Source organism: Colossoma macropomum, unplaced genomic scaffold (genome assembly GCF_904425465.1).
Source record: "Colossoma macropomum unplaced genomic scaffold, Colossoma_macropomum, whole genome shotgun sequence".
Lineage (NCBI taxonomy): Eukaryota > Metazoa > Chordata > Actinopteri > Characiformes > Serrasalmidae > Colossoma > Colossoma macropomum.
Genome location: NW_023494788.1, coordinates 15750337 through 15775712, shown reverse-complemented (window position 1 = coordinate 15775712; position 25376 = coordinate 15750337). Strand labels below are relative to the sequence as shown.

Here is a 25376-nt window from a genome sequence, read left to right as displayed (position 1 = left end):
ATCTTTGTCCTGTAACTGCTGAACAGATGGAAATGTTCCACTTACATCACCAATATTTCATATTCTGGCATTTCCTTGTAATAAGGAAATCTAGAATTGATATAGAACAGCCTAGTATGTGTGGCATTATGGACTTACAGAATGTATATAATGGAGTTTCCCTCAGCTATAGCATTCTGATTAGTGCCCATGTTAAATGACCTATATACAGAGGGAAAGGATGTCTGTCTGATGCGTCTGTGTGGCTCGGCTTACGTGCAGAGCTAAAATTGAACTTCACACAGTACCACAGGGGCTTTCAGCTCCTTTACACCGACGCAAGGGCTGTAAAATTAAACTATGTGATTTAGGCTGCCACTGGAAAATCCACAAGAAGTGCGGGTCAGAAAATTGTATGAGTGGGGACCTGATTCTGCTGACAAGGACTTGGTTCTCCTAAGTGCTGCGGTGAAGAGTTTGGCTTTGACAGAGTTTGACAGAGCATCCGTGTGACCGGATTAATTAAGTTTATGTTCATCTTGACATTTCTAAGCTTTGGGAGCAACATTTTGTACAATATGCGATCATATTGTGTCCGTTTGATGAAAGACACAGATTGAGTCTCAGGTGAAACTGCAATGCTTAATATAAACCTAAAAAAACTATGAAATGAAATTCCATGGACTTCAAATTGAAAGTCAGTATATGTTACAAAAGAATGCAGATACTACAAATTCAGAGTGTTTAAATTACTTTGTACATTTATCTGCATCTGAAACGAACAACAAGCAGCATTTTTCATGGGAAGTAGATTTGACAGGGTGTGGTGTTTAATGATTATTTTTTCCTTTTTCCCTCAGGAAGCCGAGAATTAGTTTTTTGTGATATCTTCAAAGTGATTTGTCAATGCCTGAGGACAGCACATGCTTCTGCATTTAATGCCTGCTGTAGGGATGCAGTGGAGAAGCTGTGATAGTGAGTTATCATTTTCAGAGGGACACAGGGACTGTGAGATAGCACCTATTGTTTCAGTTCCAGCATTTCCCACTTCAGTATAGAAGTGTAATTCTAAATTTACTGAGAAAACTAAATAACACCAAGAATAAAATTAAGGTTTAAATAAATAGCCAGGATGTCTTGTATTCTTGGTAGTGATTAAATTTTGAGGTCAACAACTTTACAAAAAAAATTGTAAATAAATAGTTTAAAAACAAATACTGTTTTACTTTTGATAACTTTGTTGTTCCCAGCTTGAAATATTGAATAAAACACCTAAAAATATCTTTTGGTATCTGGCTTATGATATTTAAATCAACACTGTATACGACTTATTACAAGACCCCTGGGCGTAAGCATCTTTTGAGGCACCCACACTCACTAAAATGATTATGCATTTGTTAAAATATTGAACTATTACAAAAAAAAAGAATAGTGAGAGAAAACAGGGATATATTCCAGGGCTACTTGTTCATCTGATTTTTATATTTAAATTGGATTGTTCTGAGTCTTTCAACCTCTCCAGGCCCTGTGGTCAGAGGCCGCCCAAAGCCCCTGACAGTCAGAGACTGTTTGAAGATTGTTACACTGTAAAAAAGATTTGCCGTTTAAACTTAATAAAGTGTTAAAATTCTCTTTTTTGGGTCTGACTTAATTTGAATAGCCAATTAACAAACTATCTGGAGAAACTAGTAGATTCTCAGCAGCATTATGGTTAAGGTAAGGATTTGGACCAAGGTCAGCTTTAGGACAAGGGTTAGGGTCAGGTTCAGATTTTGGGTTTGAGGTTAGGATTAGGAAAAATTACGATGAATTTTAGATACATGTTTAGTTCAACGTAAATTAAATGCAAGGTAAGCATCTACAAAGCATCTACAGCAGGCTATCCAAAGAAAGTGTTCCCAAATTTTGTGTTCACTGAACTTGAATAGTAAGTTAGCAGATCAATAATCTGTCTTACATTCTGTTAGCTCACTATCTGAAGTTCAGTAAAATCTAAATGTTATAACTGACAGGCCAACTTTCTTTTTAAAGTTAATACATTGCATCACTTTTGAAATTATAGAACAGTTGTTAAAAAAAAAAAGACACGATAATGAAATAAAAAATAAAAAGCAAAAGACAGCATCTCGGGGGGCACAGAGGAAAAGGGAATAAAAACTCTCAAACTATTGTCATCTAATCTGATTGGTCTGCTAGGCTGAGGGCCGAGAAGACAGATATAACCAATTCAATAATGATTTTCACCTCTAGAATTGTGCTGAGAATTTGCATCATTCGCCCAGGTTATTTTATGACTCATTCTTTTGAGTAGAGCAACAACTTGACAGCTCAATTTAGCTGTGACACCCTTGAGAACCCTTTTTAGAGACCACGCTAGAGGAGACTTCATAACACTCCCACAGTCACACAGGGATACAGAGAAAGCAGAACAGGACCCATCCAGAATCTATCTGTGTCCCCTGGACCCTTCAGTTCTATGATCTCAGCCTGGGTGGGCTGCATACTTTACATAATCAGTGGTAGGGGTATATAATATAGGATATCTAAAGTGAGAGTTAGGTGAAAAAAAATCTATTTTACACAATTTTCCTCTTACCCCAAATGTAGTTAATCAGCCAAGAAATGTTTGGTGTCTGAAGTTTGGTTCTTTAGTTTTGCACTGGAGCTACGAGGCTAAAGGAGACAGTAAGAAATGGAAATTTATGCACCAGAAATTAGCACAGTTGCTAAACAGACTTGCTTATGTGTTTTCTGACACTATACTACCTACTGTTGTCTATAAAATGGATAAAAGTACACTGTAAACTCACAAATATTTATAAAACACAAAATAATTATTGCAATCAGTTGATGTAGAACTAGTTTTCCAGACCAAGATTAAGACTAATCCCTAACAACAATTTCCAGTTGTGGTCACCACTGGCACTGCAATTGAGTTCAGGACTAGGCTTAATCAAATCATTACACTACTGAAAAACACAAAGCAAATATTTTCATTTGCAAATCAAAATATTCCCATTACCCAACGTAGTTAAGTCAATGTAATTAAGACTTTAAAGCAATTACAACTCTCCTCTTTGCTGTATACAACAGCCGCTGTACCATGTCAATATTGTGTCATATTTCAGCCCAATTCAGCTAGGAGGTCTGTAATGTCCTGCTTTTTTCTTTAATATTACAAAAATGTATATGTGTATGTGAGTGAGCTGGGTCATGTGTATGCCAGCTGGTAAAATCAGCAGATCGGGGCTTTATTTGGGAATGAAGCATCAGCTAGCATTAACAATGGCTTTTAGCTTGCTTAATACTCCATCAGCCACAATGCATGCAGAATATTAGCAGGTGAGTTGATATAATATCCACCTCTGATGCTCACTTTGTAGAAGAAATCCTTGCATGGCATCAACTGGAAACTCTATGTCCAGCCTCACTTTGATTAATCAGAGTTTGACTGTCTAAAACTGTTTCAACAGAGTTGAAGACTGTTAATTGTTAACTGCTGTTGTAAAACAAGTTAACTACAGTTCTATGTTTAAGGTTTCAGTAACTTCATTAAAATTTTGTTTAGCTGAGAGGGTAAAGAACCCTGTCTAAGTTCAGCTTGCCTCATGAGACAGGCCTCCAGTATACATGAGCACAAAACAACACTACTGATAAATAAAGAATAATGCCAGTAAAATGCATCTAAACCAGGGGCACAGCCACAGGTAGACATAATTAAATAAAGACATACTATTTGAAGAGTTCCTTCACTACGCATTCCAGGTAATATCAAACAAACTGCAGTAGGGTTGTTTTGATTTTAAAAATAACTCAACAAAACACAGGTAATTCACAAAATTAAACTTTATAGAATATTTAAATTTTGTTTTTTGGCGAGGTAAATTACTCCAATGGTCATTTCATGTTTCAGAGTTAAACAAGTCCATGTTTCTTTTAAGTGCAATATGTAACTATTTTTAACATCAAACAAGTAGGTAAAGTGCTAAGAAATTGCAACAAAAACAGCCCATTAACAGGCAATGTTAAACATCTATAAGATCATACCTCAAAAGATCCTATGGCTGAATCTCAAATGGCTCACTGCTCCCTATAATTTTGGCCTTTATAACCAAACATTGCACTTTGTTTCCAGTATGGAGTTGTGCTCACATGGCTGAGAGTGGTTCTTTGTTAGACACACTGTGCACTGTTTTGATGCAACACCCATTATTTTAAGACCTATGCACTGCACTCTGTAGGGAGAAGGGAGCCATTTGAGATTCTGCCAAAAAAATTTGGCGACAGTATTCAGTGTCACCTGACCCGAATACTGCGTGCTGATTTGCTGAACAGATTACTCGGGTTCTGCTCGAGGGTTTAGGGTATTTAGGGTATTTAGTGCACTATTTGTTAAGAATAACTCACGATAGTTAGGTCGTTTTTTTAAATGATGGTGTTTATTTTTCAAATAATGCAATTTGATTTGTTTTCTGTAAATGTTGTCACTGTATTATAGTCAATCGAATTATTAAGCTCTCCTCCAAACTCTGCCTTATGTTCTCAACCCAATCACTGTTGCTAATGTTGCCACCATTGCCGCAAGCCTTCCTTTTATCAGTGTGCCAGTGTTTGAATTCGAAGCTCCAGATGTGGTTAAAAGACGTGTGAACTGTAAGGCTTTGAAAAGTCAGATTTCATCCCACAGAGCATATCATTTTCTACCCATCCAAAGTGGAAAAAAAATATCTATTTTCTTTCATAATCAGTTTTACTACTAGGCTGAATGTTACTTCAATGAATCAAAGGTAAGACATGAATTGACCATAAACATGTTTATGGTGGAAATATGTTTTTGGCTGCGATTATTAGGTTTAGGTTTTTAGGTCTGCTGTGTTTCCGCATCTTCGTACATCTCAGCTGTTCGATTTTATCTTGATTTTATCTAACCCCAAATTCACTTTGTTTGAAGACAACAGCTAAATAAATAAATAAATAAATAAATGATCTAGTTACAGAAACCAACAAAAGCATTAAGAATTCTTCCAGCTGGCTTTGCACCAAAGAATACGACATCAGACGTAATCATGTTTAAACTTCTTAAACATCATTCAAGTGTCAGTAAATCTATCATGGACGTCTTTTACTTAAAACTGCAAACTGAACTGTACTAAATCAAAAGTTACCAGTTTCATAAACTCAAATTGAAGAAATTATTGAACACAGTATTCTCATTTTAAGTAAACATTTTGAATATGTTTTATGCTTCCTTCACTAGATTTAATTAATGAATTCCAACACTGGGGTTTAAAGTGACGTTGCATAGCTAAAAGTATTACTTTTGACTTTTAAACATTACATACATGCAAAATAATGACAGAAAATGTCACAGAAACATCCTACAACTTGATTGAACTAAAATAAAAGTTTGCATCATAACACTCCAGCTCTGTTGAGAAGTTTCTGTATGCCAAAAAGGAACAGATTTAGAGCGCCGTGCCTGCATCACCCTGTCAGGACGACAAGGTAAAAGGAATATTAATAAAGCTGTCAGATTGTTCATACATGTTACCTAATTACATATATTTTAGTGTTGCTGTCAATATAATAATGGACTAATAAGATGTATCAGTCAATCATGAAGATAATTAAAACTCACATAAGTTGAATCAGGACTCTGTCACTGATTAGCCTGGCCTGTTACATTGTTATCCTGTCAGTTAAAATCTGCGGGTGGTCTGGGGACAGGAACATATTTTTTAATTTAGGACTGACCCCTGTGTGACTAAAAAGGTGAGTCAACATTAATGGCCACCATTCCGTCTCCCAGGTGTGAATTAATGGCTTTATATTTGGCCTGTCTGGGCTCCGTGCCGGTGCAGGGGTTTGAATTGCTCTCTGTCTGATGCGGGGAAGCAGCTTCCCTCCAGGCCCCTGACATGTGCCACTGGTTGTGGTAATGAGTGTCATTTATATTGTCGTTTGCTTATATGGCTTGCAGAGACCATGTCTGCCTTTGCCAAACCAGAGGCCAGAGAGAAAGCCTTCAAGCAGAAGTATGAGCTAACACTCAGCCCAATTTGACTTCAAATAGATTAGAGAATTACTTTGCTATTATAAAACAAACCCACTGCTCTGTGAATACATAAGGCCATAAGAGGATCTTTATATAACTAATGAGAAGAATTCATTATGCGTGACACAGCACAATTGTCCTATTTCTTACAAATGAAATCAATACTTGGGCCACTTATGCCGGTGTAAATTGTTCTTCAGTGTAAATTTCATGTCATATGTTTGTCCTTTTAAAGTCCAAGAACAGAGTATTGCAGTTTGATAAAGATTCCAAACACACATCCCCAAGTTACCTTTGAACTGCGGGTTTTGTTGCCATGGAAATTGTGAAATGGTCTATGCTCAGTATACAAGTGCTTTAGAAACGATGGACTTTCTAGACGTAGATACAGTGGGAAACTTGCCAGTACAGTCTATTCATATCTATTCAGTCCACCGAGCTAAATAAGGTCAATAAATATCCTGCAAACTAAGTAAATTTAAACAAGTGAAATGACAGTTATAGTCATACACTGTCTGGACATCATTAAAGTGTGTCTGGGACTAAATTCATTTATCAACTGTTACCTGTTTCTGATACATAAAATGCCTTTATTTCTGTTGCTTTATTTGTTTCATGAGATGACTGATTGCCATATAACGTACCAAGCATGGATGGATTAGGATAATGTAAATAGACTCTAGGGTAATTCTGCCCTAAAAACAACTGACTGTAGCTTTAAAGTCCCCCTCTAGCAGCCTTATTTATTGACAGATTGGCCTTGTCATAATCATGGTAGGAGACAATTAGCCCAGCTGTCCCACCATGTCACTAGAGAAAACTTCCTTGGCTGTGTGTGGATTTTTCCATGATGTAGGCTGGCGTCGAGCAAGTATGCAGCGCAAGGGTATCAGCGGAGACCGGTCAGCTTGAGGGGTGCAGTAGAAGGTCCCCTCAACCAGATTACTTGAGAGGATTTTCTTCATGGCTGTGGGTTTAAAGTTACTAGGATAAAAACAGGACTGGCACTGCTGAAGTGTGTTACATCTCTATAAAGATCCCCCTCAGCGTAAACAGCAGCCGGCAGGGAGAAGCACATGAAAGACAGGTTTAACAGTATGTATGTCAGAGAGCCTCAGTTGGGGAGAGAGACCAATGAGCTATGATCAGTACCAGAGAAGAGACATCAAACATGAAGTTCAATAAAGAAAAAGAGGAGAAACTCCAAACTCCTGTGCGTTTGTTTGATTTTGGTTTTATTGGTTTGTTTTGTCCAAATGCAGCTTTTTGAAACTAATCACTTTCAAATCACCCACCAGCCTCTCAAAGCCTTATTAAAATGGCAAATATTCAAGCCCTGAATTGGCAAACCTGTCACTAGTTTTCCATTATCTTTAAGCTCCTGGCTCCACGTTGGCCCCTCTAGCTTGTGACATCACTATGACTCCAGGATTACTGATGATATCAGAGACCAATCTGGCAATATCACACCATGGTGCTGCACAGTGGTCATATGGCAACACTTTACAAATTTAAACCTTATGTCACCACATTGTAATGGCCAAGAGTTCTAAACTGTCATAAGAGGCGCACATATCCAACAAATCCATTTCAGCCTTTAATTCCATGTATTACAGGTAGAATTCAAACAGGAATGATACTGCACTATTGCATGACATCATTTAGTTATCTCAAAGGGAAATTCCACAAATTTTCCAAAATGTCCACATTATATAATCACTGAGATGTGAATAAAGTCATTTAGAGTGGCCTGATTTAAAATAGTACATTGCACAGAAACTTGCTGAGTCAGGATTATTTACAGTGGTAGTAATAGGAACCAGGGGTCGCAATGTCTACAACACAATTATAGCCAAAATGAGTTCCATATGTAGCTTTACCACCCAGGGAAAGCAAATGCATGTGCTAAATCTACTATAGTATTTTATGTCCTATGTTGGTGGAAGAAGCTTGTAGCCACTAGGTTAACATTGTTCAAACTGCTTAAATAATCACATACTTGTATCGAACCTTGTCAAGCTGTTAAGCAATTTCAAGCAGGCTTGCTTATGTGGTTTCTTGCATGACACACTGATATCTATGTGCAGGCCTTGAGGTGGCTGCTACTACACGTTTTAGCTATTTTATACTTGTATTGTCCATTGTTTAGATAACAGTTTATCAAACAGTTCAGAAACCACATAAGCTAATTTATTCAAGGTAGCTTAACAAGATGTAAAAATGTGATAAAATATTTAACATTCAGTCCAACCACAACAGTTGCAAAAGGAAGATTAGCTCTGTCTTCTCAGCTCAAATTTCCATCTGGTCAGGCTGACCTGTTCTGCATTAGCACAGAGACTTAAGGCAGGCAGACTCAGCTTATTGACTGATTGACTTTACAAGGAAGTTTTTCCATGAATTAGTTTATGAATTATTTACTTTATGTGAACTTTGTTGGGTGCATGAAAGATAGCAACATGATATTCCAGACATTAGGCTACCAATTTGTCATTAAACTCATCATCCTCATTTACATGCTTACATAACCAACACAATACTTATTATTGCCTTATAATGTTGCTATTTTTCTCAATGCTAATTAAGTTCTCAGCATCTGCAAAGCAATAATTTTAAAATACTGCTTGTAGAGAAGTCAATTCAAACATACAACTGTAATATTCATTTAGCCCCATTCAAAAGGAGTAATATGTATATTTTCAGCTCTTCATAAAGGTCTACATATAAAATGAAACATTCTGAGCTTTAGGTGCAAAAGATAAACATCAATGGAATCCTGTCCTTATAACATTAACATATTTATAGTTTATTTATATTGTGCTTTTTTTCACACTCAATGTTCAATTTATTAGGCACACTTGTACTTCCATTCACTGCCCACTTTATAAGGTCAGAATAACTTTCAGGTCCGCTGTATTGCAGTACAGTTACAGACTGTGGCTCATCTGTTGTCATGCACTGTTTGTTAGCTGCCCACTACCCCATTCATCATTGATCAGTGTACACATGATTGCTGTAAACCAGATATTATTTGAGTGATGGACCATTCTCAGCATACCAGTGTCTAGGCTTGTAACATTACGTCACAACAGAGTGTAAACTGGGAGTGTTTTCATCAGTTGGATTGCAGCAAATGCACATAAATAAAAGAAAGTAGAAAATGCATGGGTGTTATGAAAGCACCTTTAGAGTGCAGCAGTGTCTGTCAGTAGAACAAAAATTCCAACACAGCAGCAGGGGTGCCAGACAAAACTCGGTAATTAAAAGTAAACATGTTTTCTCAATGATGGTAAAAATCTGTAAAATTACAGTCATTTAATTTCTTAGAAATACTGCCTTTTACCGTAATCCAGCAGTTTCACTAGTTCAACTTGTTATTCTGACATGCACTCTCAGAAGAAAAGGTACAAAACTGTCACTGGGGCAGTACCCCTCGTCACTGGGGTGGTACCCTCAAAGGTTCTTTTCAGTACCTTTAGTCAGGGAACATAATTGTACTTAAATCCATTGAAATTATATTTTATTAAGTTGTACTGACTCCACACACCCCGTCTCATCTCCAGGCTTTTTATTTTATTGTTCTATTTTAAAACATTAGGTTATGAAAAGATACAAATACATATGTTTCACCTAAAACTTATTTAAGGTGCACAATTGGACCTTAAAACCACTGTTTTAGCTTTGAGGGTACATTTACATTGTTTGTACCTTGATGAATGAAAAATTTACCTTTAAAAAAAAGTACCTTTATTTCTAACAGTGTACAGTATTTTACCAGAATAATAACAGGTGTAAAAAGTGATCATTTGTTTCTGTGAATTTAAATAGTATTTCTGTAAATTACAACAGCATTGTTATAATACAGTGTATGGATGGTTTATTTACATGCATTTAACCTTTTTTTCCACAATTGTATTTTGACCTTTACATTTTACAGTGCTTTGACAGTGAAAATATTTTTTCACAGTATTGGACGAGCCAATTTGGCCATTTTAGGTGCATACTTTCAGTTGCATACAATGAAAAAAAAAAATTGTTCATCACAATTATTTATATGGCAATTAATTGTCAGCTATGTGTTCATGATTGTGACAGGCCTAACTGTGACAATATCATGATAGTGGCATTGTAGTGTGTGTGGCACAAGAACAAGTTTGTTAAACACACTGGCATTGCTGGAGTTTTTACAAATATGTATCAATATTTGTCTCACTGCTAGGTTGAGAATGGTTCACTACTCAAAATATCCAACTAAGGGCAATTCAGGTTGGAAATTGACCGTTTCTGAAGGCCTACAGGATAACTAACACGAACTACACAGAAAAACATGGGCTTTAGTCTCTAACTATATACCAGCAATGGTGCTCTAAAGTGGCTAATGAGTGTACAACAGTACTGGACAGAGCAACACTGCAAATTTAAACCTTATGTAAGACAACAAACACCACATATAAAATAGCTTTACAGATCCTGACCCCTAATGAGCATGCTGAGGGCGACAAGGGCTGGAAAAACTGGCTAAGAACATAAAGACGAAACGTTGCAAACAACCAAGACTTAAAAGGGGGACCCATCCTCCTCTAGAAGTCACCAGATACTTGAATTATGACACTCTTATTAGGCCTATATGAACTGTTAGTCTCCTGAAGAAGACGAACCATATCTCTCTATATTTTCTAAGGCAAAACAAACGGGTACTGGCTTCTACTGAGTTTGTATTCAGTGCTGGCAGCCTGATATTGGCACATGGTGCAGGCAACCTATCGTTATTTGGCTCTCCTAAATTCCACAGTGAAATTGTTCTGCATCCAGATATGACTGCAGCACTCATAACAGCTGGGACTTGTGAAGACTAAAGTTGCCCCGTTCTGAAATCTATAACTTACCACAGTGAACCACACCAAGAGACACAAAAAACATCACTGAGCAAACGTAACCTCCCCTAGATGTGAATTTCAAGGAGGTCATTCTGGTCTTTCTAGGTTAAATATGTCGCTAGACTTTGCAAACAGCAGTACTGACATAAACCACATATGCCTCAGCAAATAAATGTTCAGTACATTACCATAATTAGAGCAGAAAAACAATGCGAGTATTAATCAGAAGAACAATTATTGACACTTGTGCCTGAAGGATAACCTTCATGCTCGATGGTCATGGTTAATGACATGCATGTTTTTGTTTTTTTCCACTTAACTGAATCACCACAACAAACAATCCCACCTGTGCTCTTATGGGGATCCCAGTCTACAGGTATAATCTACTTTTCATTAAGAACCCCACAGCCCTGCTGACAGGAGCAGGTGTGTGTTCGTGTGTGGATAATCGTATGATAGTGTTTGAAAGTGACGGTGTGTAAAAGGTGGAGTTGCTGAACCTATCAAACAATCTGGGCCCACAGTGTTACCTGCTGTGACGCGAGATTTGCGCAGCTTGATGCCAAGCATCGAAATAAAGTGGCTTATTTCATTTTAATCCCTGTGACCTTACAGACACAGTAAGGGTTCTGTTTGGGTGAGTTAATGGGTAATGCCCCATTGCTTGAGAATATGAAAGGATTCCCTACTAATCCAGGTACAGAAGACATGAAAGAGGTCAGGACTCTGTAAGGTCTTTCAAGGATTTACAGTTCCACTTTTAGGAAATTATTGGCGTTTGTCTCCCCCTAGTGCTCATTTGAGGTGGCGCACTGTCAACCAACTGGCTTTGCGTAGTCGATCACGTGTTACAGTGAGGAAGAGGAAACAATAGGTTAGCTGGCCACCGTGCTAGCCGCCTATGGACTTTGCTGCTCTGTGAATACACCTCCAGCAGCCGGTGGAATACCTGTATTTATAATCTTAAGCAGACATGCATAATTGTGTACGACGCCTTATTTTCTGCATGGCGCTGACGTTGTTTACAGCGAGCTGGTAGCGAGATCTGAATGGAATGGAAACAGGCTGACCTCTGATCTGTTCACTGTGTGCTGCTGCTGCTGCCTTTAGCTCCAGCGCTCGGACAGAATGCCATGGGGAACTGCTGGACTCAATGTTTGGGGCTATTTAGAAGGGAAGCCAACAGAATTCAGAGAGGAGGGGGGTAAGTGTGCTTAATATGTTTGTGTTCTATCAGTAGTTATCGTCTTGACTGTACTCACCGGCTAGGATGAACAACATCTGGCACCTGTCCCGTGCGATTAGGTGCGCTGGAGGAAGCCGCTCAGTTTTAGTTTGCTAGCTTGTTATCTAGCTAGCTAGCAAGGTATGACTGTTGTAGCGTCTATTCAGTCTGCCAAGTCTCACAGAACTACTTGTTCCTTACTGGAAGACGCAGAACAGCAAGTTGGTGCCGGTGTGTCCGTGTTTGCGTGTCAGTTAGCCTACTGGCTAACATAGGCTTCGGTGAAACAGGACCCCGCCCCGCACCACAGCCACAGGCAGCCTGCCTGGAATTAGCTAAGTTAGCTAGCTACATGTTAGCAGGTGTTCAGTGTACGTGTTCATGAGCACTGCAGCCCCTGACATTCACTCACTTACTTGTGGAAACCTAACAGTTACACTGCCACTGAAAAGTTGACCCATACATTTTTAAATTTCTTTAAATTTTCTTGAGAGTTGTTTCTGAAACAAATATAAACATTCAGACTAATGTCTATGTATGAATGTATCGCTAACACTACAGGGCTGGGCAAGTCGACAGTATGTATCGTTATCAGTTATGCTTTTCTGTATCGTGCATATCACCAGTACTCAAAACCCTTCCCAACTGCAAGTTTCGTTGGAATGAGAGCATAATTAGTTGGATTTAGCACGGTACAGTGTGTATAATATGCAAAACAAATCATTGTATTCCTAGTTTTTGACAGTATTTTTAATACTCTTTTAGCACTGTTTAATAGTCTTTTTAATATTGGCTCTGCTTTGTCTGTACCTACTTATTAGATGTCAGAAAAAGTAAATATTGTGACGTGTATTGTGAAAACTTACATAACCTTATTCACATTACTGTATGTTTCTCATGAAAAGTTAATAAGTGAAATGTCTGTCTTGGTTAATGCATTTCAGCCAAACAGTTGTGCTGTGGTGAAGGAGGGCGACGGTTAATTAGCCCTGTTTGGTCAAATAATCTTATTATTGTCTTAAAACACAGAAAACAGTTATAAACAAAATGAAACCTATGAGTAGGTACTTTTGACTCCTGGTGTAGACACACAGATAGTCCCCTTGTTATTCTCCTATATTTTTTAATAAGTCTGAAAGTTCCCATTATCAGTCTTTGCTACTTTTTGCCGACAGCTCTAAGTATTTTCGAAGCAGCACAGTAGGCGAACACTACACAATAGAGGTGAGTTGTCTTTGTTTTTCTTTTCTTTATTCTTTCATTGCAATTTTTGCTGAAGTGTGAGGGCCTCTTACACTAATACTCTTCTCTCTGTTGTCTGTTTTGCAGTTTGAGAACCTTGTGGAGAGTGATGAGGTGAGAGCCGAATCAATTCTTGAATAAAGAGTAAAGTTACAAAAGGATAGCTAATGAATTTTCTTTCATAATATCTGTTCTTTTTTTTAGGGTGAGAGTTCACAGAGTTGTCAAAGGTAAAGTGTTTTCTTCTGCTTTTGCATACTATCTGTAGACGTAACTAACATTAAAGCTACAAAAACAATGGGGTTGAAAACTTGTTACTGCAGACTTTTTAGCATATTTCCGTCTTGCTGCAGTGTGGATGTGAACTGCAGGCTTCATGTCCTGCTAGAACAATTCTAGAGTGAAGACTGTTTCATATTGAGAAATATTTCCTTTAAGCCCTTAATACTAGCAGAGCTCAATCAAGTTTTTAAAACCTGCACAGCTGGACAGCAGGTTAATTACTGCAAATTGCCTTTTTCCTCAGAGGCCTAATTTCATTATTTCAGTGTCACATTTTTGTGAAAGTAGTTGGGTGTAAATGCTTAATGAAAGATGCCTGTATCACAACCCTGGCACATGAAGGCTAGGCTTGTGTGCTCTCTGGTTGTCACATGAGGCCTCTGACCCTGACCACTCTTGTCTTATTGGTTCAGGCCCATCAACGAGGAGGAGATTGGCCATCTGAAGGAACAGTGCTACATTGCTATTGCCGACAAGCAGACACTCATCGATGAGAAGCTAAATGCAGAGGTATGGCTGATCACCTGGTCAAATTACGTGTTTCTTTTTAATTTTCTAAGTGAAAATAAGTTGACACATTCTCTACAGAGAACACAGTTCTGTGCATTTAAATGCACACATTATTGTTCATGTGATGAATTGTAAATATTTGGAAGAGAATAAAACATTTAATGATGTTTGTGCTGAAGTTATGGCATGACCTTTTTTTAAGGTCAACTAACTAAATTGAAGTTGTGCACTAAATTAGCAGAAAAATGCTAAGTTTTTTCCCTGTAGAGGATGTGGTAACTTTATTTCACTTAAAAAAAAATCAACAAAACATGCAGTTTTGTTGGGGGGGTTTCAAACTTTTGCATGTGACTTTAGTTGCATTCATTAAGACCATTTTTGTGAGAGTCATATTGTCCCAAGAGCTGCTTATTTCTCATGCTATTTGTGTGAAGTTTAAACGTTTAAATAGCCTTATCAGCAGTTTTAAATGTTGTTCAGAAAAAAAGTTATGAAGTAGGTATGTGAATTTAGTAATTTGAACAAAAATGTAAACCTTTTTATCTACTTTCTCAGAAAGCCTTGGTGAAAGTCTTAGCAAAAAGATTAGTCATATTCAGAGGAGTTTACACTAGGGCTGTTTAATCTGGTCAACCTTATATTTAAGTTTTTCTTCATTTCCGTTGATTAATTTGCAGTTTCTCTGTTGCATTTCATTGCTTTTCATTCCTGCTATTAATTTCTTTCTTTGGTTTAGTTAACCTCCCCCCCTTTTTTGTTTTATTTCTGTTCAGTTAGTGGCACAGGAAGAGAAGTTAAGGCTAGAAGAGGAGGCTATATACACAGCCCAGCGCGAGGCTGCGAGGCTCGCAAAGGAGCGAAAGCTAAAGGAGGTGAGGCGTCTGCACTGAGCACGCCCAGCCCTTCTCTTACCCTGCCTCCTGCCACACCCTTTTCCTTCACACATTTGCAAGACATGTGGCCAGTTTTACTGCGAAAGCAAATGTAATAGCCTTGTCAAATAAGTATGTGACATGGCTTTCCCTGCCTAAACGTTTAAAGTTAACATTGACGGCATTTGATGTTGCTCCAGCAGTTCTGGTTTGATATTTCTTCAGTCTTCACAATTCTGCCAATATTGTAAAAAATAAATACATAAAATAAGGAATCCAATACTGGAAAAAAGCACCCGTATAATCTGCACATCTTCCATATTCCTTCTTTTAAATAAGTTGTTTATGTTGTTTATACTTTTATTTGCACTTATTTCTTTAATGTTCATTTTTCATCTCTGCATTGCCTGGCTGGTATATGTTTGCACCATCTGCCAGGACATTTCAGACTACATATACTCAGAGTGGCAAAGTTTGTGTAATTAAAATTGCATATGAGATCTTATTTTTAGAAGTGTTACTTTTGCTAAAACAGGAGAGAGATTTGAGGTATCTCGCCAACTGATTGAGTTGTCATCGCTAAAGTGTTCTGTGTTTTTGAAAGCAGCAGCTGGCACAGAGGAGCAGGGGAAGAGCGGAGGCAGAGGGCAGCGGCACTCATCGCAAGCAGTGAGTACAACTCTCAGTCTAGCTCTAATGTGCTATTCTTTAACCCTTGGAAGAGACTGATCTTGAGGACAATAACAAGCGCATAATGTTGACTAAATCTCAATCATAGATTATTAAAACAAGCTGAGACGTTCAGATTTTCCACATATGTGTTCATTGGCAGATAAGGAGATATTTTATTCATTACTTGAATTTGGTAAAAGGTTATTGTTGTGCATGCAGTCATGTTTTACAGAAAAGTGTCCTTTACATGTTTTCATCATTTTTTGAAAGAGTAAGAAGTACAACATTTATTTTTTAACAATTGAAAAATGAATGAAAAGCAAATCAAATGTAAATTAATTAATTCCATGTCATGTTACATGTCACAGTTATTAGCATTTAGTATTTTGTGCTGTTTACCAACATAACAGTAACAGGTCTTCTCTTGTAAAGTTTAATGAGATTGGAGAAATACAGAGCAAGGAATCTGAGACCACTTGGCAATACCATATCTCTTCCAGTGCCCCAGGGTCCTAGGTCCTCTCTTTTGGTCTTCTTTAGCTCACTCTGCAGGTTTTCAATGGGGTTTAAATGGGGGCACTGGGATGGCCATGTCAAAAGCTTGATTTTGTGGTATTTGAACCACTTTTGTTTGGATTTGGATGTATGTTTTCATTTTAAGTCCATGATGCCATGTATCCTAACAAGGGTTCTAGGGCATTTGGGGGAAAAACAGTCCCAAATCATCACAGATCCTCCACCATACTCAGCAGTGGAGATTAGGCTGTTCCTTTTAGTGCCAAATGGCCTGTTTTGTCTGATATAAACAATCTATTGATCAGTTAGTATGCTGTGCTGAAGAAAGTCATCTTTTTTGCAGCTGAACGAATGATGAAAGCTGGCTATGCCTGTGTTGTGTTCAGCTTTAACGTCATTCTATTGTTTGGGAGCTTTCTGAGGAACAAAATTAATTCACACTTAAAATTGTGTTCCTTCACTGGCTGCCACTTTTTGTAACAGATACATGCAGGTCCTCATTTAGGATAGAACAAACAGTGTTGTACTATCCTAGTTTGCTGTGATATATGGAGCTGTTGTAATATTAGACCGCAAAGTGCCCAGTGTTCACTCACAGTTGTGACGATCTGTTGGCATTCAATAACTGTCTATTGAACACAGTTACTGATTCAGCTTGGTTCCTGGAAGTTTTCTTGTAAAACAGTTACGGAGCAAATTTTTTTGGTGCACATTTGGGGTAGCAAAGTGGCATATTTAATATGTGATATTTTGGTACAGTGTACTGTAGGCGTCCATAGGGAGACAGTACTGAAATGCACAGGTCGTATTTAAAACTAGGTTATGCTGTGGGTCGAGGAAAAAGGTGTTGGGTTCTGGTAGGTGTTCAAAATAGGTCCTGCACATTGATCTCAGCAAAGGTTTTCAACTCAAAGAGAAACTTTTTTTTCTAGAAGCTAAATGCTAAACTGTATGTCTCTATTTATAAAGAATGTGTAAGTGTAAAGAGCAGTGTGACAGGCAGGCAGCGTAACTGATCTGTGTTCTCAGCTGCGTTTCCCTTTGTGTGTTTCTGCAGCAGGCCATCAGGTGGAGAGTTTGAAGTGTACCTGCAGAGTGTGAAGGCTCAGTCGGAGGCGTTTCGCAGCAGCCGTGAGTACTCATCACCCATCTGATTTTAAAGTGGTGCAGTTTTCGTTCTTTTTTTTTGGTTCTGTATTACAATACATTTAGACCTTAAATAAAAGACAGTGACAATTGAAACTTTAATTTGAAGGTCTTTATGTCTTTGTGGGTGAACCAACAATAGCGGTGCCTCAGTTGTTTCTTTATCCACAGTGTACTATTGCATCATAATTCCATGAAAAAGAGAGCTAACAAAAGGTCTAGACTAAATTCTAGATACAGCGTTTGCATCTGGAGTATGTAACTTTTGTCTCTGAACATAAGTAACTCTCATACATAAGAATCAAAATGTCAGTGGCAGTAAAGCAGATCCTCAGGCTGGAATCGATAAGAGACGAAACATTACCTGTACCAAAATGTAGTGTTTTGGTACATTATGAAGAAGAACAAGCAAAAGTGAGCTTATCAATAGCAAACAACATGGCAGTTGATGGAAGGCCACAGTGGTGGATGGTCAGGGAATACTTTCAATCATGAAGAAATCTGATCAAGAACACAGTCCCAAAGAACAGAGTCACAGATACAGGAATAGATACAATAAAGAGAAAGATACACCAGCGTGTCTTTGGAAAGTTTACCACAAGATACAAACCGCTGGTAATGGCTTAACAGAAAAGAAGAGTTACAATTTGCCAAAAAGTGCCTATAAAAAAAAAAATTCAAGACATTCTTATAGCCAAATATTAAGTGAAAAAATATGTGAAGATAACAAACGGGCCATGATCCCAGGAATACCACCTCATTTGTGAAACATGGTGGCATAGCCACATGCAATCATATGCGATAGTTTGGGCTCCCCTGGACAAATTCCATGTTGTATATTTTGTGTTATTTTTCCCAAAATGCCCTAAATGCCACATTTAAATTTAGATGTTTTCTCTTAGAAAATCAACAAGAAAAAAAAAATCAGCAAAACCATTGCTATCAAAGTAAGACTATTAATTGTTCTTATTACATATGGTTACCTGAAATGAGGGAACATTGTATAAAAGTGCTTTGTTACTAATATGGTTCACCCAGTATCAAATATTAAAATGCAGAGTAAAATGGCTTCAGATTATTCAGATTTTAGAAAACTGGCTCTCTCGGATTTGTTTAATTATTTAATTTATTGCTCTGAGTATATAGTGTGCCAAACACTAGGCTAGAATTTACTTTAGTTTTTTGTGGGATAGAGATGCTGTAGGTGTTATTTTTATTAAATTTTTTTTTGGTAAGTTATTACTGTTTAATTAATAACTCTCAACTACTGAAATGTAAGGGGGCGCTCAATGCCGCCTGCTGCCAGCAGAGAGCAGCAGCGGTGCTCCTCTAGGGCAACCTCCGCCAAGGACTCCAATTCCCAGAAAGCTCTGGGCTGATTGCCTTAATGCTGCTCAGTTGGAGGAGTGCCTGTTTAAACCCTGGACACACTCAGTGAAAATGCTGCACCTTTGTAGAGGGCTAGCTGGTAACAGTACAAAACAAAGAGAAAAAAGAAAAGAGAAACGAGAAAAGCTTCAAAGTAAAAGGAAAAGAAAGAGAAACTATTCCAAAGCGAGTAGAAAAGGAGAGAAAGGGAGCTGTAAATGTAAAAATGAAAAAAAGACAAAGGCTCCAAATCAAAGAGAAAAGGAAAAGGGAGCTGTAAAAGGAAAAGAGAAGAGACAAATCAGTGCATTAGAGTAAAAGAGTCTTGTCATTTTGGTTTTCCCCTTGTTATACATTCTGCTTTGTTTGAGTATGCCATGGTAGTGCAGTACACTGCCGTCCCTGGTGGCTGTGCTCTGCGGTTCAATCCCTGACTCAACCAAGGTTCCACAAGCACCTCAGTACCACTCTCTTTATGTTATGTTCAGTACATCCCCTCAGCACACAAGACTTCCTCACTTCCATACCTGTTTGTACAACCCCATTTCCAAAAAAGTTGAGATGGTGTGCAAATGTAAATAAAAACAAAATGCAATGATCTGCAAATCATTCAAAACATGTTTCATTGAAAATAGTACAAAGACAACATATCAAACGTTGAAACTGAGAAATTCTATTGTTTTTAAAAAAATACATATGCCCATTTTGAATTTGATGCCAACAACATGTTCCAAAAAAGTTGGGACGGGGGCAACAAAAGGCTGGTAAAGTTGTGTAATGCAAAAAAAAAACAGCTGGTGGTTGATTGGCAACAGGTCAGTAACACGATTGGGTATAAAAAAGCATCTCAGAAAGTCTTTCAAAAGTAAAGATGAGGAGGAGTTGAACACTCTGTAAAAGACTGCTCGATCAAATAGTGCAACAATTCAAGAATAACATTTCATAAAATAGCAATTAACTTTTTTTTATCATGTATGGTACATAATAACATTAAAATATTTAGAGAATCTGAAGAAATCTCTGTATGCAAGGGACAATACCAAAAACCAGTATTTGCTGGCCATGATCTTTGGGTCCTCAGGCAGCACTGCATTAAAAACAGACATGATTCTGTAGTGGAAATCACTGCATGGGCTCAGAAACACTTCTAAAAAACCACTGTCTATGAAAACAATTTGTTGCTGCATCTACAAATGCAAGTTAAACCTCTAAGATGCAAAGAAGAAATCATATATAAAAAGGGTCCAGGAATGCTGCCACCTTCTCTGGGCCTGAGCTCATTTAAAATGGACTGAGGGGAAGTGGAAAAGTGTCCTGTGGTCCGACAAATCAACATTTTGAAACTCTTTTTGGAAATCATGGACACAGTCCTCCGTGCTAAAGACCACTCAGCTTGTGCTCAACATATGTTGCCATTCAGACAACGTCTTTTTCAGGGAAGGCCTTGATTATGTCTGCAAGACAATGCCAACCCACATTTTGCATGTATTACAGCAGCATGGCTCTGTATTAAGAGTCCAGGTGTTAATCTGTCCTGCCTGCAGTCCAGAACTGTCACCACTGAAAACATCTGGCACATTATAAAATGAAAAATATGACAAAGGAGAACCTGAACTGTTAAGCAGCTGAAATCCTGTAGTAAAAAAGAAAAACTACAGCTGTTGGTCTCCACAGTTCCCAAACACTTACAGAGTATTGCTAAAAAAAAGAGAGGATGAAACACAGTGACAAACATGTCCCCGTCCCAACATTTTGGATCGTGTTGTTAGCATCAAATTCAAAATGGGCATATTTTTTTTAAAAAACAATACATTTTCTCAGTTTCAACATTTTATATGTTATCTTTGTATTTTCCTTTAAAAATATGGTTTACATGATTTGCATATCATTGCATCCTAATTTTATTTACATTCTGCACAGCGTCCCAACTGTTTTGAAAATGGGGTTGTAGATAATACACCCTGCACTTGCCGTACTGAGCCGTGACATAAAATTAAACATTAAAGCCTACTTTTTAAAGCCTTCATATCTCAGAAACTAATGAAGATAGATGTGCTAAATGTGTGTACTCTGTCTATAGGGCACAATGAAATCTCTTCCTGAAAGTATAAAGCAAAGCAGATGATCAGTCGGCAGTCCTTCAATGGCTGGAGATGGATTGACCCAAGAACTTTGTCAATTTCATTTTATTTGCTTTCTTATTTGATGGATCCTGAATAACTTACAGGTATTGTGTGTGTGTGTGTGTGTGTGTGTGTGTGTGTGTATTGGCAGGACTGTCTTCTGAGACAAATGTAGTGACTCCTAACACAGAGAGCAGCTGGGACTTCACCAGTAAAACTCGCTCCACTAACGACGATGCCACCTCGCTTGACCTGGAGTGGGAGGATGAGGAGGGTGAGGAAGGACTTCTGTAATGCAATCATTTGCAAATAAAATTTTAAATATCATTACACATTTATGCACTGTACTTTAGGCAAAAAACCCATGAAGTAATCATATCGACATACAAGGGGGACTGACAAGGTAGCTGTGTCTAATAGAGTGGACAGTAAGTAGACACAGTGTTTAAAAGCTCCAGCTTCACTGCTGTGTCTGTTCCACTCATACCAGCCCAAAACACACTAACATGCTACCACTACGTCAGCATCACTGGAGTGCTGAGAATGATCCACCACCCAAATAATACCTGCTCTGTACCTGCTCTTCGTGTATATACTGTAACAATTCTTGTGACAGTTCACCCATAAATCAACTGTTTGTATGGTTAGTTCTAAAAAATGCACAATAATGACAGTTGTAGAAACCTGAAGGTTAAGTCTGTATGAGATTACTTATCATAGTTTGGGGCAAATGGGTGATGATTTAGGCAACGCTAAACAGTTGGCTGGTTATAAGCTTCCATTACTTTTTGGCTACATTAGCATTGTACGTCTAATTTAAAACCAGTGTAAACTTCAGGCACCAAACACGTCACGGGTGATCAACTACGTTTGTTGTAAAGGTTTAACATGGTGTAAATTAGGCTTTTTGGTTGAACTATGGTTTTAAAGGACAATAAACTAAATGTAGCTCCCTGTCCATTCTCATGTAGGTATGAACCGGATGGGGCCTGCGTGGGAGCGCTCTAAGACAGAAGAGGACATTCTGCGTGCTGCGCTCCGTCCCGGTGGTAAACAGCTGGGCAGCGGCCCTGCCTCCGCCTCGGAAGATTCCAATGCACTGGAGTGGGAGAACGACTTTGTCAGCGCACATGCCGAAGACAGCGGGGACCACGGTGAAGAGGAATTCGAGGGATTTGTTAATCCGGTACTGGACACGCCATCTGAGGAGGCCGAGGTCAAACCTAACGCAGACCAGCAGGACAGATAGTCTCAGCATGGCTGAGGATGGAGCAGTGAAGACCTGATTTGTACCTGATTGTAATCCTTCAAGCTGGAGCTGTTCTACTGTATGTAATCAGAATCATTTAATTCAGCCTTATTTATGAGATGTTGAGCTTGAATCAAGTGCAATTTTTTTAAGATCTGGACTGATGCAGAAAAGTCACATTTAGGGTTTGTTGAAAAGGGTTTAGTGAAAAAATCACATTGAGGGTTTGGATTGAGGGTTGGTTGAAACATTCTCATATCTGTCTGTCTGTCTGTTTGTCTATAGTTTGGTCATTACATTACATTACCCTCCCCTTTGAATTTGGTTTTAGCCTTTGTGTTTTAATGAAATGATTCAAAATATTTTATTTGCGCAGGGACTGGGCAAGCATACCTCATTGTCATAACCAGGGAGTGGTGCAGAGATGCTGAATGTTATGCTTGGACCTGTAGCTTGCATTAATCTTGAGAAAACCGGTTATCTGTCTCCCAGTTACACATCAGGAGCAAACAATCTTTTTGCACTCTTTTCAACAGAAATGGTACATAGGCTACGTAAGCTTAAGTAGTTAGAAAATTACACCTTGATTAAAAAAAAATACCCCCCTCCCCACCATTTACTAAGCTTAGATAAGTAGAAAAGATGATTGTAACAACTTTGTGTTACAGATGCCTCAAGGACACACTCAGAAATGAAAATGTAAGAACTCCACAAGTGCTTTTTGAAGATTAAATTGTAAACACCTTTCACTTGCCTTCACTTACCTTTCACTTCCAGTAACTAAATAATAGAGTGCAACGAAGAGTTTGACTTCTAGTGAATGCAGCAGTGTTTACAAACTGCAGCAACAAAATAGAGGAGATAAATAGTTGGTTGTCTTGGTTTACAAGTCAAAATGGGCTACTTCTGAGCTTGTTTTAAAAACAACTGCCGTTAAACTTTTCAAATGCCTATTAAACATTTTCTCAAGTTTTCAACCAGCAAATAGGAACATGCTGAATAAATGTGATTCTGTTGTCAATGTACAATTAATATATCCAATTAGTGATAAAGCCTTCTCTTCTGTATGGCTCAATAATCATGTATGTTGACTCCATTAGAAAAAGCAAAAGGCCAAGAAGGTACACATGAGGCCTGCTTTCAGTTGATGTGAAAGTGAAAGGCTTTTGGTTTTTTTTCATGGTAGTAAGCATGCACTCATTAACCTGACATAGTTTTATCAGGCAATACAGTTTTACTACATATCTTAATGTACCATACAGGGACCTGTAGAGGAATGCACTGTACAGTACAATGTATTTGTATAGCACAATCATTCAAGATGTTTCTGCTTCATGTCAAAAGTAGTTTTCTCAACCACAATAGAAACTTCCATCTGAATGTACTGTATGCATGGGTATTGGATTTTGATTTATTTTTATGCTTTGTGCAAGTGTGTTTGCTTATCACATCTTTCTCTTGGATGTGGGTCTCTAAACTGAGGTTTTGGACCATGTGAAAAAGGGAACTTCTTTGGTTTGTTTTTGACCAGTTTCTTGTAAATATGTTTGGCTGCTGTACAGGCTTTCTTCCTTCACACATATGATGGATTCACTTTTAAAATTCCTCTTTTGCTGTTTTATTTTGTATTCTTGCTTACTTTTGACATAGCTCACTGAATAGTTCCCTCCCTCCACCTCAGATCAGCAGAGGGTTAATAGCTTTAATGATTAGAAAGAAAAGGTTGATCAAAGATCTGTTGTTAAGCCTTGTTGTAATTTATTACTTATTGTTGTTGCGGATGTTTTGTATAAATGGAATGACATGGTTAAATCCGACCTGTGTGGTGTAAAGACACAATACATTCTGAGCATTCCAAGAGTTGGCATGACAACCTTAAGGTTAACTTTACTCATAAATGTGAAGAAGACTGCACAATTCCATTCCTCCACAGTTTCATATGTATCTACAGATCTGATTGAAAAGCAGACGTTCAAACAGAATGTAACTAGTTTTGGAATTCTGGTCTCTCCCACTGGAGTTTGACTGCTAATAAAAAATGAAATGGGTTATAAACAGTCTGTGTGGATGTGTTGGAAGAGAAGGAAAGAGAACACACACACTTGCACCATGGAAGATGAATTCTGAAAGTGATTGGATTCTGTGCTGTGAAATGAAATTTTCTCTATCATGTTGCAGCTTCATTAGCTTCACTGACAAGTTTGTGCGATGCTGCATGCTTAAGTCGTGCAGATAGAACAATCTGAAAGGCTTCCTCCATCTCAGCAAGCTGTCTCAGAACTTCTGGCCAAGCTTCTCAGCGTTTTCTCCTCTGCACAAACCAACAATTTGATTGATTTGGGGACGAGATGCAAACCGATCCAGTTTTAAAAGCGGAATGTGCCACACGTTTTCAGTAGGAGGCAGGTCTGGATGGCAGGCAGGCCAGTCTAGCACTCGCACTCTGATTACACAGCCGTGTCATAACACATCCAGAACGTGGCCTGGCATTGTCAAGGGGAAAATAAGCAGGGATGTCCCTGAAAAAGACACCGTTTAGAAGGAAGTGTATGTTGCTCCAAAATGCTCCAAAATGTGTTTATATCTTTCAGCTTTAAATGTCCGTTCATAAATGTGAAGGTTACTCATTCTATGGGCACTAATACCCCGCTATCATGACAGACCCTGGCTTCAAAGTATACAGTATATCGTACCATATACAGTAACAGTCTGGATCTTCCTTCTTTGGCCCAGAGAATACAACGTACATTGTTTCCACAAACAATCTGAAAAGTTGGCTTATCAGACCACAATACACACTTCCACTGTGCCTCAGTCCATTTTAGATGTGCTGAAGCCCAGAGAGGTTGGCGGTGTTTCTCGGCATTGTTGATATATGTATATATGTAGTATAGTCTTAACTTGCATTTGTGGATGCAGCAATGAATGGTTATTGACAACAGTTTGTAGAAGTGTTCCTGAGTCCATGTGGTAATATTCATCACAAAAGCATGCCGGGTCGAAGGTCACAGGCATTCAGAGCCTCCAATCATTCTTGTCCCATAAAGGACTAGGCCTTTCCTGGATGCTCCTTTTATACCAAAGCATGATTGCATCACGTTAAAGGTGATTTTTGCACATTTCAGAGCATTCCTAATCTTAAATTGCTCCCGTCTCAACTTTTTTAGTGCATGTCTATTTACAAAAAACATGTAGTTTTTATTTGCTTTCACATACTATCCCAACCTTTTTTTAAAAGGTTTGTATAAGTAGTCTTAAGT

The 25376-nt window shown here is 38.2% G+C and overlaps 1 protein-coding gene across 4 annotated transcripts; it reads left to right on the top strand.

Moving 5' to 3' along the window:
• The first annotated feature begins 11772 nt into the window (after positions 1 to 11772).
• Positions 11773 to 24173, top strand: ap1ar (adaptor related protein complex 1 associated regulatory protein). Of its 4 annotated transcripts, none has more exons than XM_036568623.1 (10): positions 11773 to 12115; positions 13312 to 13360; positions 13466 to 13492; positions 13583 to 13608; positions 14074 to 14170; positions 14944 to 15042; positions 15650 to 15711; positions 17291 to 17361; positions 21019 to 21141; positions 21839 to 24173. In XM_036568623.1, the coding sequence occupies exons 1-10, from the start codon at positions 12045 to 12047 to the stop codon at positions 22114 to 22116; spliced, it is 903 nt and encodes a 300-aa protein (XP_036424516.1). In that variant the 5' UTR covers positions 11773 to 12044; the 3' UTR covers positions 22117 to 24173. The 4 variants fall into 4 exon arrangements, with proteins under 4 accessions (XP_036424516.1, XP_036424514.1, XP_036424515.1 ...); XM_036568621.1 differs by having other exon boundaries at positions 17288 to 17361; XM_036568622.1 differs by having other exon boundaries at positions 15647 to 15711.
• Positions 24174 to 25376: the final 1203 nt, after the last annotated feature.

Bases quoted from the DNA above. Each gene is read 5' to 3' on its own strand.
- ap1ar (XM_036568620.1), top strand. From the start codon at position 12,045: ATGGGGAACTGCTGGACTCAATGTTTGGGGCTATTTAGAAGGGAAGCC. The intron at 13,609-14,073 runs GTAAAGTGTTTT...TTATTGGTTCAG, and splicing joins AGTTCACAGAGTTGTCAAAG to GCCCATCAACGAGGAGGAGA. The intron at 17,362-21,018 runs GTGAGTACTCAT...GTGTATTGGCAG, and splicing joins GGAGGCGTTTCGCAGCAGCC to GACTGTCTTCTGAGACAAAT.